The 16,361-nt window shown below is 42.2% G+C and overlaps 1 protein-coding gene across 2 annotated transcripts in view; it reads right to left on the bottom strand.

Annotated features, from left to right (window-relative positions):
- Positions 1-16,361, bottom strand: part of hlcs (holocarboxylase synthetase (biotin-(proprionyl-CoA-carboxylase (ATP-hydrolysing)) ligase)) — a 147,635-nt gene that overhangs the window by 89,117 nt on the left and 42,157 nt on the right. For both annotated transcript variants that reach the window (XM_068041153.1, XM_068041152.1), the window contains one exon: positions 2,968-3,239. In XM_068041153.1, coding sequence (XP_067897254.1) covers positions 2,968-3,239 — 272 coding nt within the window. The remainder of the gene's footprint in view (positions 1-2,967; positions 3,240-16,361) is intronic.

Here is a 16,361-nt window from a genome sequence, read left to right on the forward strand (position 1 = left end):
TCAAATGTAAGTCAATTTTTAATGGCTTGTTAAGTCTTAATTACTACCAAATAAACACTCTGGCACTGAAAAATTATCTCTACAAATGTAGAGTCTCATTTCTTCAGATGTTAATTATTACTGGATGTTTTAAAACTTAATGTTTAAATTTTTTTTTATGTCCCTTTTAGCTCTCTCTCATAATCCCATCTTTCTTTCCCTCTCTTAATTCTGCTTTCTGTGCATGATTGTACATTGAATTATATATTTTAATTTACACTATCTCGTTCAGATGCTGCATGCCTCAGCAAAAATTCTTCAACCTGATTGGTTGCAGAGACAAGTTTTTGCTTGCCCTGTTTGCACAGGGCCCAAATCGCTGTATTGGAGTCCTGATAACAGTACTTTACCACGCAAAAACCCACCAAAAGCTGTAAAAGTAATGACCACCGAATGTCGCTCGTTCATCGCTGACCACAAAATCCAAAATGAATATGTTCGGTTCTATAGTTTTCAAGTACCCAAGTCTGAAGTAATAGGAATTCTGGTAGTTTCAACCAACTTGAAATAAAGGTTTAGAACAGATTAAATAAGCCTTAGCCATGCAACCTTCTGTTGATGCTTAAACACATGAAGTGGAATCTAATTTCTAATTCCACTATAGTATTTTCAGGATAGTATCACAGCTATAGAATTAAAAGCAAGGATTTTCTTTTGTTTCATGGGATGTGGGCATCGCTCGCAAGGCCAACATTTGTTGCCCATCCCTAATCGCCCTCGAGAGCTGCTTTCTTGAACTGCCGCAGTTTAGCCCGCTCATCATCCCCTATCATTTAGCTTTGCATTTCATCTCCCTTCTGTCTACTTCACCATCACGCATATCCTCCATGTTAGATCATGCAATGACCCATTTGCTTTTTGAATTCTTCAACCAAACCGGCTTTTATAGGAACAGGAGTAGACCATTTAGCCCCTCAAGCCTGTTCCACTATTCAATAAGATCATGGCTGATTTGCAACTTAACTCCATATACCTGCCTTTGCCTCATATCCCTTAATACTTTTGTATAACAAAAATTTATCAATCCCAGATTTAAAATTTACAATTGATCTAGCATCAACTGCCATTTGCAGAACAGAGTTCCAAACTTCTACCACCTTTTTTGTGAAGAAGTGTTTCCTAATTTCACTCCTGAAAGGTCTGGCTCTAATTTTTAAACTATGCCGCCTAGTTCTAAACTCCTCAAACGACGGAAATAGTTTCTCTCTACCTGTCCCCCGTAGAATCTGCAAAACTAACAAATCACTCCTTAACCTTCTAAATTCCAGGGAATACAATACTAGTTTGTATAATCTCTCCTCGTAATTTAACCCTTGGAGTCCAGTTATCATTCTGATAAACCGATGCTCTTCAAGGCCAATATATCCTTCCTAAGGTGTGGTGCCCAGAATTGCTCATCGTATTAAGTGTCAATACTGCATAAGCAGGCTTCTCCTTATACTGCAGTGTCCCTACGCTTGTAGCACATTGTAGGTTCTATGGAACAAAATCTTTCCCATATCACTATGGCAATTTCCTTCAAGAATTCTTTAAAATGTTCCTTCGGAGCCCGCAATCTTTATTTTCCCTGATGAGAATTTTATCTCCGTTCGTCCCTTTCTGGTTAGTGATCAAAAATCGATGGCCTTTCTTTGGATGATATAGAGTAATTTACGGCACAGGAGTCCATTCGGCCCATCAGGTCCATGTCGGCATATTTCTGTGGACTTTTTGCTGATCATAGTGACCAAACTTGGACAGCCATATGTAGTCTCATTATTGCTGTGGAATCAGCATGCTTCTTTTGGAAATCTAAAGTAATCCACATAAGTGGATCCCTTGTCAATTTAAGTCATGTTTAACTCTTTAATTTTGAGCAAATGTGACAGATGGACAGGAATCCATTGCTATATCCTGGTCAGTCTGCCCACAAGACAGATATCATCTGTGCAGGCTAGTAAAAGTGTAACACCACTTCTAATTAAACATATTGCAATTTAAAATATTTAGCAGGTTATTAGGTACAGAACCTCAATATTAAAAATTTTGTCACTACATGATATTAAAAGAAAATAGCTACTTTAGTTAAAAAACCTTCACTGTTTAATCTTATTTCCTTGAATTTCCCAATGTTAATCATTCTACAGTGTACTCTAAATAATCTGTTTTGAGAGCTACAGTGAGGTAAAATTTAGCTGCAACCTCTAACGTAACAACTTCTTCAGTCATGACTCACCGAGTAAAGAAGGAATTCTAACTGTAATACGATAACCTAACAAACATTTTGTTAAATGAGTTCCGCAACTAGCTAAGGCTTCGACAAAATGTAAAACTTCTAAACCTGAAGTTAGATTACTAGGTAGCGTCATGAGCAATAAAATAAGTCGCATTACACCCTCAATTTTCATTCCAAGACCTAAAGTCAAAAACACTGGGTTTTGGTTTTCAGAGAAAAGGTTGTAGGAAAAGGCAATCCCAAAACAACAGTAAAAGTGGAGTCCAGTGCAATCAAAAGGTATTTGACTTCTTCAGTCACTGTGAACCAATAATTTGACATTAGGGATTAGCAGCCCACTGTATCTTATAGGCACAGGTCACTATTTTCCATTTAAGTGGAAAAGTGGGCAGATTCCTGGAATATAATCCCAAAATACCAAAAAATATCTCAGAATACCATGTAAAAATGGGAATTTGACTTGTTCCATCACCATGTACCAGTAGTTCTGCTTATAGTAAAGCAAATACATACTTTAAAATATCCATTACAGTAACACTAATTACTTCAAGTGCACGAAGGCATTACCTATGCTGCTCATATGTGAACTCTGCTGTGCGGTAGAAGTAAAGCAGAATGAGCAGGCGAGATAGAATCCACTGCTTCTTCACAGAAAGTACTGACTTTCACGATAGAAAAATTTTAACCTGGACTCATGCCAGTGGTAACCTTACCCATCGAACAGATCCATCGTACTTGCGATCACTTCACTGAAGAAAATTAGCTGGCCTAACATCTGCGTTTGCAGATTTTCACAGTAGATCGTCAGGTCAAAATATTCTGATGAAAACTTTTGCGATTCTATGACGACAGGCAAGGAGCTAGGTGTGACCTCCATTCCAGGTTGCTGCATCGCTATGACTTTCAAGGATACTTTCTGTGACCTAAATACACCTTCCACATCCAGTCTGGGCCATAGCCATCTAAGGAAATTACGTCGCATTTCCTGAAATGTAAAAATTGAAAGCTTCAATAAAATTATAAATTTAGTGAACTGTTCAGATCAGTTGATCTTAATCTATAAGTACCTAAGAAATTGAGTACTTACCAAAGCAGTCAAACACAATCAGAAATCAACAACATAGTATACTGCACTATTAAATTTTTACCTCTAGAAATTATTACCAGCATCTTTACTATTATTGTTGTAACTGTACTAAGTAAAAAGATTTCATCCAATTTAAAAAGATTATAAATATTGTGTTCAAGGTTTGCAGTGTCATTGCTAATGAAAGAGCCTATTTCAGGTCCCTGCCATCAGCAACAAGCACTCTCAGGTCAGGTACAGCAGAGTTAAATGCACAGTCAAGCTTGCTACTTTGACCCAAAAATGTTACTTCTACTACTGAAGAGCAATACCTGATGCATTTGTGTGACAGTTTTCCATCTCCCATACCAGCTGTCCTGTGGCAACTCTGAGAAAGACTTATAATTTATATTATATTTGGTGCAATTTTCTTTTGTCAACCCATACCCACTAAGCACAGGTTTGAAACTGCCCCCATTAATTCCATACAGGAATTTACAAAGTTTAACCCCATCTATCTGAGGTACATTTGAATCCAAGTCCCAGAGGGGAAAGAACAATATCTAATCCACTGGATTACACAGTTTCGCCTCCCCACCCACCCTAATTTTCAAATATATCAGCGCAATCACCAATTCAGGTATATCCGTGCAAAAGAAAATCTCAACACTATATTATATTCAAATTTTAGCAACAAGAGAGAGGAAGGTCACCATGAGTCCTCCAGGACTAGGAAAAAAATCTCTACGGCTTTGGTACTTAATATCATGACTTGTGAGGGGAAAACATTTTTTAAAAACATATAACAGCAATGTAAGCTGCTGTCATTTATTATGCACTGTATGCTAGGGTATGTCTAGCTCTAAAACAAGTTCACACTACAGATACACCGAATCTCCGAACCAAGAAGAACATTAAACAGACTATTTTTACAGCTACTGCAGTTACAATGAATGATCTGGAAGCAATCTTACAAGCAGCCTGCACTCATCAGCAAAATGTTTATTGTGACAAAGTGGCCAAGGTCGAAGGTTAAATGTCACCTTCAAACTCCTGACATACCTAAAAAGGAATGAATACAAGTTTTTACATTTGAGAACAATACGTTTTTGTGTTGTGGAGATCCATATAAAAATGCTAGGAATACCAACTAATTTGATTAAAATATCCACTGATTCTGTGTATTTTTAAAACTTTCATATCTTCCTAAAAAAAACCAATTTGACAGAATATTCAACTAAGCTATCCAAATAGCATATTAACTAAAGATTTTCAATAATACTTTCGCTCCTAGAATTGTTACAATTCTTACACCACCCATGCTTGAACAAAACCGATTCTTACGTAGATAATTTCTGTTAAGAATAACATTAAATGAGACTAACTGAAATAACTTTCTTCCTCTTTACCAATTACTGTAATTATTAACGTAATTAAACACACTTAGAGAACAAAGTGAAGGCACCAATTCAAGCGTTCCACAATCATTAAAAATATCCTATACAAATGTTGAAATGTTTGTTTTGACCAGTCCCCTCTCAAACATATACATGCACAAAAAGGAATTGACAAAATTGTTCCAGGTTATTTGCTCACTATAATAAAGTGTTCAAACACTAAAGGGCATAAGCTACCAATTATGAAAGCAAGAAAAAAAAAAGGACAAACATTTTCACTCAAAAGATATCAGAGTTTTGCAATAAATTACCAGATTAGGCCATTGAATCAAATAATAGCACAAAAGTTAGAAGTGCAAATGGGAGCCATTCTCAAAAGTGATAGGATTGAGCAGTATGGTAAGAAGGCAGGTGCATGGGGTTGATCGAAGAAGAATGAATGTGACTGCTGGGGCCAACGTCTACTGCTCATGGAAACTGCTTAAGTTCTATAATGACAAACCTTAAAAGGATACACAATGGATAGCTTAAGGTTTCTGTTAGAAAATTCTTAAAGGAATGAGGTTACCCATGCAAATGTTTGAGTATCCCACTATGTGAACAGGTTAAAAATCTCCCGACAAGGAAACAGTAGTGGCTAACACTGGCAAAGTCACACAAACCCTAAATCCACAGCCATTCATGCTCCTCCTAAACACCTGCACCAGAGGTAAGAAGTCACTTGTGTGAGTGGTTTATAGGTCCCCTAACAGTAGCTACACTGTAGGACAGATTATACAGAGAGATATAATGGGGGCTTGTAAGAAAAGTACTGCAACAATCATCGGTGATTTTAATCTCCAAATAAGTTGGACGAATCAGATTGGAAAAGGTAACCTGGAACAGGAGTTCATAGTGCGTATTCGGCTCAATTTTCTTAGAGTGCCAACCAGGGAGCAGGCTATTTAAAACCTGGTAATGTGCAATCAGGCAGATTTAATTAATGACCTCATAGTAAAGGAGCCTCTAGGCAACAGTGATCATAACATGACAGAATTTCACATTCAGTTTGAGGGTGAGAAGTGTGGGTCTAAGACTTGTGTCTTAAAATTAAATAAAGGCAACAAGGGTATGAGGTCAGAGTTGGCTAAAATGAACTGGGAAAATATCATAATTTCATAACTCCCAGCAAAGATATATTCCAGTGAGAAAGAAAGACTCTATGAGAAGGATGCACCATCCGTGGCTAACTAAGGAAGTTAAGGATAGTATCAAATTAAAAGAAAAAGTGTACATTATTGAGAAGATTAGTGGTAGGTCATAAGAATTGGACGATTTTAGAAACCAGCAAAGAATGGCTAAAAAAGGGAGAAATTAGAGTATGAGAGAAAGCTAGCTAGAAATACAAAATCAAATAGTAAGAATTTCTACAAATATTTAAAAAGGAATAGAGTAACTAAAGTGAGCATTGGTTCCTTAGAGGACGAGACTGGGGAAATAATAATGGGAAACAAGGAAATGGCAGAAGAGTTGAACAAGCATTTTGTGTCTGTCTTCACTGTAGAGGACACAAAAAAAATCCCAAGAATACTTTTTAAAAAATCAAGAGATAAAAGGGAAGGAGGAACTTAAAACAATCACAATCATGAGGGAAAAGGTACTGGGAAAACTATTAGAACTAACGGCTGACAAGTCCCCTGGATCTGACGGCTTGCATTTTAGGGTCTTAAAAGAAGTGGCTGCAGAGATAGTAGAAGCATTGGTTGCGACTTCCAAAGTTCCCTAGATTCTGGGAAGGTCCCAGTGGATTGAAAAATCACAAGTATAACACCTCTATTCAAGAAAGGAGAGAGACAGAAAGCAGGAAACTATAGGCCAGTTAGTCCAACATCTGTCACAGGGTAAATGCTAGAATCTATTACTAAAGAGGTAATAGCAGGACATTTAGAATATTATAATACAATCAGGCAGAATCAACATGGTTTTGTGCAAGGGAAATTGTGTCTGACTAATTTATTAGAGTTCTTTGAGGAAGTAACAAGCAAGGTGGATAAAGGGGAACCTGTAGATGTGGTGTTCTTGCATTTCCAAAAGGCATCTGATAAGGTGCCACATCAAAAGTTACTGCACAAAATAAGCAGGAAATCCACAAAAAGCAGAACAAATCCAATCCAGCCAATTACCACCCCCTCAGTCTACTCTCAATTATTAGCGAAGTGATGGAGTATCGACAGTGCTATCAAGCACCACTTAAACAGCAATAACCTGCTCACCAATGCTCAGTTTGGGTTGTGCCAGGGCTACTAGGCTCCCGACCTCATTACAGCCTTGGTCCAAACGTGGACAAAAGAGCTGAACTCCAAAGGTGAAGTGAGAGTGACTGCCCTTAACATCAAGGAAGCATTGCACTGAGTATGGTATCAAGTGGCCCTAGCCAAACTGAGGTCAATGGGAATCAAGGGGAAAACTCTCCACTGGTTGGAGTTATACCTAGCACAAATGAACAGGGTTGTGGTTATTGGAGGTCAATCATCTCAGCCCATGGACATTGCTGTAAGAGTTCCTCACATTAGTGTACTAGGCCCAACGATCTTCAGCTGCTTCGTTAAAGACCTTCCCTCGATTATAAGATCAGAAGTGGGGATGTTCACTGATGATTGTGCCACATTCTGTACCATTCACAACTCCTCAGACAATGAAGCAGCCCATGTCTATAGGCAGCAAGACCTGGACAACCTTCAGGCTTGGGCTGATACGTGACAAGTAACGGCAGCACAATGGTGCTGTGGTTAGCACCACAGCCTCACAGCTCCAGCGACCCGGGTTCAGTTCTGGGTACTGCCTGTGCGGAGTTTGCAAGTTCTCCCTGTGACCGCGTGGGTTTCCGCCGGGTGCTCCGGTTTCCTCCCACAGCCAAAGACTTGCAGGTTGATAGGTAAATTGGCCATTGTAAATTGCCCCTAGTGTAGGTAGGTGGTAGAATGGTGGGGATGTGGTAGGAATATGGGATTAGTGTAGGATTAGTATAAATGGGTGGTTGTTGGTCGGCACAGACTCGGTGGGCCGAAGGGCCTGTTTCAGTGCTGTATCTCTAAATAAATAAAAAATAAAACATCTGCGTCACAAAAGTGGCAGGCAATGACAATCTCAAATAATAGATAATCTAACCATCTTCCCTTGACATTTAACGGCATTACTATCACTGAATCCCCTACTATCAGAGGCACTATGACAGGCAGAGACGAGCGGAGCCCAAGGAGGAGCAGGAGCAGAGGTATAAAAAGCGCGCCAAAAACCTGTGTGGGAGAGAGGCAGAGAGGAGCGGAGCCCGAGGAGCAGCAGGAGCGAAGGCATAAAAAGCGTGCCAAAAACCTGTGTGGGAGAAAAGCAGAGAGGAGCGGAGCCCGAGGAGGTGGGGAAAAATTGAAGAGTGGCGTCACATTGAACAGTGAGAGCAGGGAAACAGAGAGCAGCTGGGGTCAGTATTCAGGTAAGTTTTTAATTTAATTTAATTGAATCAACATAGAGTAAGACTTGATTGATTTATAAGTATAAAAACCAAAGACTAAAGTGGTTTAAAAAAAACTAAAGACTAGTCAGAAATGAAAATAACAAATTAAAATCTAATTATATAAAATAGAGATGCAGGGCCAGGTGATGTGTTGTACCTGCATGATGTGGGAGCTGGTGGACCCCATTGTGGTTCCTGGTGAACACATCTGCAGCAAGTGTTGGCTGCTCGAGGAACTCCGGCTCAGAGTTGATGAGCTGGAGTCTGAACTTCGGACACTGCAACACATCAGGGAGGGGGGAGTGTTACCTGGACGCTGTGTTTCAGGAGGAAGTCACACCCCTTAAATACCTTGAATTTGGCCAGTGGTCAGGGACAGGAGGGTGTGACTATGAGTGAGGCACGTAGAGGGATCCAGGAGGTAGTGCTGCAGGAGCCTCAGCCATTGTCCTTGTCCAACAGGTTTGAGATTCTTGCTCCCTGTGTGGACAAGAGCAGGGACTGTAGGGAGGATGAGCAAACTGACCACAGTGCCATAGTACAGCGAGCCATTCAAGTGGGGGGATAAAAGAGAAACGTAGTCGTAATCGGGGATAGTATAGTTAGGGGCATAGACAGTGTTTTCTGTGGCCGGGATCGAGAGTCCCGAAGGCTCTGTTGCCTACCTGGTGCCAGGGTTCGGGATATCTCATCTGGGCTGCAGAGGAACTTGCAGTGGGAGAGAAAAGATCCAGTTGTCGTGGTCCACGTAGGTACCAACGATATAGGCAGAACGAGGTTGGAGGTTCTGCTGAGGGAATATGAGCAGCTAGGGGCTAAATTAAAAAGCAGAACCAAAAAGGTAATAATCTCTAGATTACTACCTGAGCCACGAGCAAATTGGCAATGGGTCAATAAGATTAAAGAGGTAAATGCGTGGCTCAAAGATTGGTGTGGGAGAAATGGGTTTGAATTCGTGGGACATTGGCACCAGTACTGGGGAAGGAGGGAGCTGTTCCGATGGGACGGGCTCCACCTGAATCATGCTGGGACCAGAGTCTTGGCAAATTGCATAACTAGGGCTGTAGATAGGGCTTTAAACTAAATAGTGGGGGGGAGGGTTCAGTTGCATGGAAAAACAGGAAGTTAAAGGAGAAGGTAGGAGTGCAGGTTAGTGCTGAGGCTGATTGTTACCAAACTGCATGACGCATACTGGTTAAACCAGAGAGAGAAATAATAAACAGACGAATAAAGCATCAGTGCTGAGGGACAGGTTAGGGGGTATAGCCCAAATAAGAGTTCTATACACAAATGCACGGAGTGTAAGGAATAAACTAGATGAGCTGCAGGCGCAAATTCAAATGGAAGATTATGATGTGGTGGCCATTGCGGAGACGTGGCTGCAGGATGGTCGGGACTGGGAACTAAATATACCTGGTTATAAAGTTTACAGGGGGGACAGGGAAAATGGCAGAGGGGGTGCAGTAGCCTTACTGATTAGAAATAATATCACCTCATTGGTGAGGGAGGATATAATGAGGGGAAAGCATCCAGTGGAGACCTTATGGGTGGAATTGAGGAACAGAAAAGGATCTAAAACTGTAATAGGTGTGTATAGACCCCCTGGTAGCAGTTCTGAGGTTTTAGATTGTATAAATGCACAAATTAGGCAAGTGTATAACAAAGGCAGAGTAGTATTAATGGGGGATTTTAACTTACACATAGATTGGGAGAGGCAGACTAGCACCTGTCAGAAAGGTAGTGAATTTCTAGAATGTGTCCGGGATAGTTTCCTACAGCAACATGTCCTAGACGTAACAAGGGGACAGGCAATATTAGATTTAGTCATGAGTAATGAGCCAAATTTAATTAGTAGCCTAACTGTGCTTGAACATTTATCAAATAGTGATCACAACATGATCGAATTCAAGGTAGCGTTTGAAAGTGAAAAGCACGAATCAGCTACTAGAACTTTAGACTTGGGTAAGGCTGACTTTACCGGGATGAGACAGAGACTGTCCACGGTAAACTGGGTAGATCTGTTAATGGGTCAAACGACTGAAGAACAGTGGAGAATATTTAAAGAAACATTTAACGAAATACAGAGCAAGTCTATACCCGAGAGGAAAAAGCTCCACTTCACAAAAAAAACAGCCATGGACAACTAAAGAGATTAGAGATAGCATAAAACAAAAAGGGCTTACAAAAATGCAAAACGCAGTACAGATCAGGCTGAATGGGATCGATACAAAGACCAGCAAAGGGTCACAAAGCAGCTTATAAGAGCTACTAAAAGAGATTATGAAAGGAAACTTGCAAGGGACATCAAAATCAATAAGAAGAAATTTTACAGTTACATAAAGGGAAAGCGGGTGGTCAAGAGCAATGTAGGCCCACAAAAAGCTGAAAATAGAGATATTGTCATTGATAATGGGGAAATGGCAGACATGTTGAACAATTACTTTGCCTCAGTATTTACAGTTGAAAAGGAGGATAACTTGCCGGAAGTCCTGAAAAAATTAATAGCCGATAGGGGACAGGGACTTAATACAATTAACGTAAGTAAAACATCAGTAACAAGGAAATTAATGGAACTAAAGAGTGAGAAATCCCCAGGACCTGACAGTTTCCATCCGAGGGTGTTAAAGGAAGTAGGGGAGCACATTGTAGATGCCCTAACTATAGTCTTTCAGAGTTCCCTAGATTCAGGAGTGGGCCCTCTGGAATGGAAAGTTGCACATGTCACTCCACGTTTTATGAAGGGTGAAAGAGGGAACCAAGGAAATTGCAGACCAATTAGCCTGACATCTGTGGTTAGCAAGTTGCTGGAGTCTATAATCAAGGATAGGGTGACTGAACACCTAGAAAAATTTCAGTTAATCAGGGACATGGATTCATGACGGGAAGGTCATGCCTGACAAATCTCAGTGAATGTTTTGAAAAGGTGACTAAGGTAGTGGACAGGGGAATGTTTATGGATATTATTTATATGGACTTCCAGAAGGCATTTGATAAAGTCCCACATAAGAGACTGTTAACTAAGGTAGAAGCCCATGGAGTTGAGGGCAAATTATTGACATGGTTAGGAAGTTGGTTGAGTGGTAGGTGACAGAGAGTGGGGATAATGGGTAACTACTCCGATTGGCAGGATGTGACTAGTGGTATCCCCCAGGGATCTGTGTTGGGGCCTCAATTATTCACATTATTCATTAATGACTTGGATGATGGCATAGTAAGTCATATATCCAAATTTGCTGATGATACAAAGTTAGGCTGCATTGTGGACAGTCTAGATGATAACATAAAATTGCAAAGAGATATTGACAGACTAGGTGAGTGGGCAAAACTGTGGCTCATGGATTTCAATGCGGTCAAGTGTGAGATTATCCATTTTGGACCAAAAAAGGATAGAGCAGTGTACTTTCTAAATGGGAAGAGGTTAAGTACAAAGAGACTTGGGGGTTCAGGTGCATAGATCTTTAAAATGCTACGAGCAAGTGCAGAAAATAATCAAAAAGGCTTATGGAATGCTAGCCTTTATATCTAGAGGACTGGAGTATAAAGACACAGAGGTTACGCTGCAGCTGTACAAAACCCTGGTTAGACCCCACTTGAATATTGAGAGCAGTTCTGGGCACCACACCTTAGGAAGGATATATTGGCCTTGGAGGGAGTGCAACATAGGTTTACAAGAATGATACCTGGACTACAGGGGTTAAGTTACGAGGACAGATTATACAAATTAGGCCTGTTTTCGCTAGAATTTAGAAGGTTAAGGGGTGATCTGATCGAAGTCTTCAAGATATTAACAGGAAAAGACAGGCTAGATAAAGATAAACTATTTCCACTGGTTGGCGATTCTAAATCTAGGGGGCAGAGTCTAAAAATTAGGACTAGACCATTCAGGAGAGATGTTTGGAAGCACTTCTTCACGCAACGGGTGGTAGAGGTTTGGAACTCTCTCCCACAAACAGCAGTTGAAGCTAGAACAGTTGTTAATTTTAAATCCGAGATAGATTTTTGTTAAGCAAAGATATTAAGTGGTATGGGCCAAAGGCAGGTATATGGAGTTCGGCCACGGATCAGCCATGATCTCATTCCAGGCTCGAGGGGCTGAATGGCCTACTCCTGTTCCTATCTTCCTATGTTCCTATCGACATCCTGGGGTTCACCATTGATCAGAAACTGAACTGGACCAGCCACATAAATATTGTGGCTACAACAGCAGGTCAAAGACTGGGAATTCTGCAGCAAGTGACCCACCTCCTGACTCCACAAAGCCTGTCCACCATCAACAAGGCACAAGTCAGGAGTGTGATGCAATACTCTCCACTTGCCTGGACGAGTGCAGTTTCAACAACACTCAGGAAGCACGACACTAACCAGTACATGGCAGCCCACTCGATCGGCACCCCATCCACCACCTTAAATATTTACTCCCTCCACCACCAAGGCACAGTGGCAGTAGTGTGTACCATCTACAAGATGCAGGGCAGCAACTCATCACGCCGTCTTCACCAGCACCTTCCAAACCCGCGACCTCTTTCACGAAGAATGGCAGCTGACGAGTGGGAACACCACCACCTGCCGGTTCCCCTCCAAGTCACACACCATCCTGACTTGGAAATACATCGCCGTTACTTCACTGTCGCTGGGGAAAAATCCTGGAACTCCCTTCCTAACAGCATTGTAGGTGTACCTGCACCAGATGGACTGCAGCGTTTCAAAAAGTAGCTCACCACCACCTTCTCAAGGGCAATTAGAGATAGGCAACAAACGTTGGCTGCCCACATCCCATGAAAGAATAAAAAAAAAGAGCTCATGGTGTAGGGGTAACATATTAGCATGGATAGAGGATTGGTTAGCTAACAGGAAGCAGAGAGTAGGGATAAATGGGTCATTTTCAGGTTGGCAAGCTGTTACTAGTGGAGTGCCAGAGGGATCAGTGCTGGGGCTTCAACTATTTACAATCTATATCAAATGACGTGGATGAAGGGACTGAATTAATGGTTGCTAAATTTGTTGATGACACAAAAATAGGTAGGAAAATAAGCTGTCAAGAGGACATAAAGAGTCGACAAAGAGGTTTAGATAGGTTAAATGAGTGAGCAAAAATCTGGCACAGGATGCATAATGTGGGAAAATATGAACTTGTCCACTTTGGCAGGAAGAATAGAAAAGCAGTAAATTATTTGAATGGAGAAAGATTGCAGAACACTGGATTTCCTGGTACACGATTCACAAAAAAAGTTAGCATGCAGGTACAGCAAGTGATTAGGTAGGCAAATGAAATGTTGTCATTTATTGCAAGGGAAGCAGTTCAGAGAAGATTCACTCAACTGATTCCTGCGATGAAGGGGTAGTCTTATGAAGAAAGGTTGAGCAGGTTGGACCTATACTCATTGAAAGAATGAGAGGTGATCTTATCGAAACAAAGATTCTGAAGGCACTTTCTGAAGAAGGGTCACTGACCTGAAACGTTAACTCTGCTTCTCTCTCCACAGATGCTGCCAGACCTGCTGAGTATTTCCAGCATTTCTTGTTTTTATTCCTGAGGGCAATTGACAGGGTAGATGCTGAGAGCATGTTTCCCCTTGTGGGGGAGTCTAGAACTAGGGGGCACAGTTTACAAATTAGGTGTCTCCCATTTAAGACTGAGATGAGGAGAATTTTTTTCTCTGAGTGTTGTGAGTCTGTGGAATTCTCTTCCCCAAAGAGCAGTGAAGGCTGAGTCGCTGAATATATTCAAGGCTGAGTTAGACGGAGTTTTGATCGACAAGGCAGACAGGAAAGTGGAGTTGAGGCCAAAATCAGATCATCCATGATCTTATCGAATGGCAGAGCAGGATCGAGGAGCCAAATGGCCTACTGCTGCTCTTAAGTCTTGTGTTCTTGTGAGTGCTTTCAGCATTTTCTATTTTTGCTTCAAATTTCCAGCATCTGAAGTATTTTATTTCATTGTTTCAAAATTGGATCTCTTCATTCCAAGTCCAATATCATAGTCACTGTATGCTTCACGATGGATCAAAGGTTCAAAATAGTAGCTGGCAGGGGGTGCAAAAATCAACAGAGAAGAGGAAGCTTGACTGGGGACTCAAAAATGGAGCCAGGAATAACACCTGTGCAAAACTGACAGCTGAACACAAACAGCACTTTCCCTCCCTAACAGCACTGTGGGTGTACCTACATCACATGTACTGCAGCAGTTCAAGAAGGCAGCTCACCACCACTTGCTCAAGGGCAATTAGGAATGGGCAATAAATGCTGGCCTTGCCAGCGACACCCACATCCCAAGAATGGATAAAAACATTTCACTTGCACCATTGCCGTACAAACATGTGTTATTGGTGAAATTGAATCCTGAAACCATTTCCAGTTTCAAACCCTCATCAAAATATTAAGAGCTTCATAAAAGGAATAATTAACAATAAGGCTGTATTATTGGTTCAGTGGTAGCACTCTCGCTTCTCAGTCAGGGGTTGAGGCCCCACTCCAGAGGTTCGAGCACATAACCCAGGTTGACACTTCACTGCAGTACTGAGGGAGTACTGCGCTGTTCGGGCTGAATTCTCTTCCCCAACAATGGCAAGAAGAGGTCCTCTCGCCTGACCAAGCAAGCCTGGGTAGAGATCGCAGAGGAAGTCAGCAGCCATGGGGTCAGCCAAAGCACCTGGGTCCAGTGTAGGAAGAGGGTCAACGACCTCCTGCATTCTGCCGAAGTGAGTGTTCCATACCACTCGCCTGTTTAAGAATTGCATGTGAGGACGCGGGAGGGTGCACGACATGCGGAAGGTAGCACTCACCCGATTTTATGCTCTCCCCGACTCCAAACCTGCCATGGGGGACAGCATAAAATTCCACCCTTTGGGTCTCACGGCTGTACCAAATATGTTTTGTCGTAACATATTGAAACTTCCTTTGTTCAAATCATTAGCCATACATTGTATGAATGCCATGTGCCATTATGCCTTGATTGTGAGCTGCTGACTTCCCCCTTCTCCCATTGAGCAATACCAATGTGACCACAGCCCTCAATAACATGACAATGTGATGAGACCTCCCGTTAACATATTGTTTCCCATCGGCATGAGCGCGCATTGCAACCACTGGTCAGACAGGGACCACAAATGGAAAGGAGGCGACAGAGTTCAGGCATTAAGTTGAGCCTTTATTTGACTCTGTGTGAATGGACATCAGAGTGGCTGGAAACAATTCATTATGAGGTTGGCTCTTGCCACCTTTGCGCGTCGCTCAATCCATCTGGCCTCTTTCATCATCCATTGCTGCTTGCCCCTCTCCCTCCTCTGCACCCTCCTTGTCGGTGGATGAGTATCGCTCAGGCATGTCATCATGTAAGACTTCCCCCCCCACTCTGCAGCACTAGATCTTGTAGAGGACAGCAGACCACCATGATACGCCATACCCTTGCTGAGCCCTACTGCAGGGCTCCACCAGATCGCTCAAGGTAGGAGAATCTCACCTTCAACAGCCTGCACGTGGTCACTTGGGTGGAGCTGTAGCAAGTGTTGTACCTCTCCTCCACTGCATTGTGAGGGTTTCTCAAGGCATCAGTGGCCATGTCTTCCACAGGTAGCCCTTGTCTCCGAGAATGCATCCCTGAGCAGGGGGCAACAATCAAAAGCTGTGGCACTTGGCACTATCGAAGTACGTAGGAGTTGTGGTCGCTGCCCGGGAAGCAGGCACACACCCACAGGAAATGCTTTCGGTGGTCACTGACCAGGTGAATGTTGATTGAATGGAAAACCTTCCTGTTGATGAAAGCGGATGGCTGGTGTGTTGGAGCCTTGATGGCCACATGCATGCAACCTATCACACCTTGCAACTGGGAGAATCCAGTGTTGGCCCCAAATCCAAGTGCCCTCTCAGCCTGACTGTCAGGTTCGGTCGGAGGCGCACAGTCGCTGGCCCTCTTGAACATAGCAATAGTCACCTCCTTGTTGCAGTAGTGGGCTGCTTCCTGGGAGACCCTACACATGTCCCTGGTGGATCCCTGGAAAAATCCAGATGTGTAGAATTTTAATGCAACAGTGATTTTCAGGGCCACTGGCATAGGGTGACCCCCAAATCCTATAGGTCGCAACTGGTCATGCAGCAAAACGCATAAAGTTGGAGGGCCGTAGTCCTTGCTGACAGTGACGCTCAGACATTTGAAGG

This window comes from Heterodontus francisci, chromosome 10, assembly GCF_036365525.1.
Source record: "Heterodontus francisci isolate sHetFra1 chromosome 10, sHetFra1.hap1, whole genome shotgun sequence".
NCBI classification, from domain to species: domain Eukaryota; kingdom Metazoa; phylum Chordata; class Chondrichthyes; order Heterodontiformes; family Heterodontidae; genus Heterodontus; species Heterodontus francisci.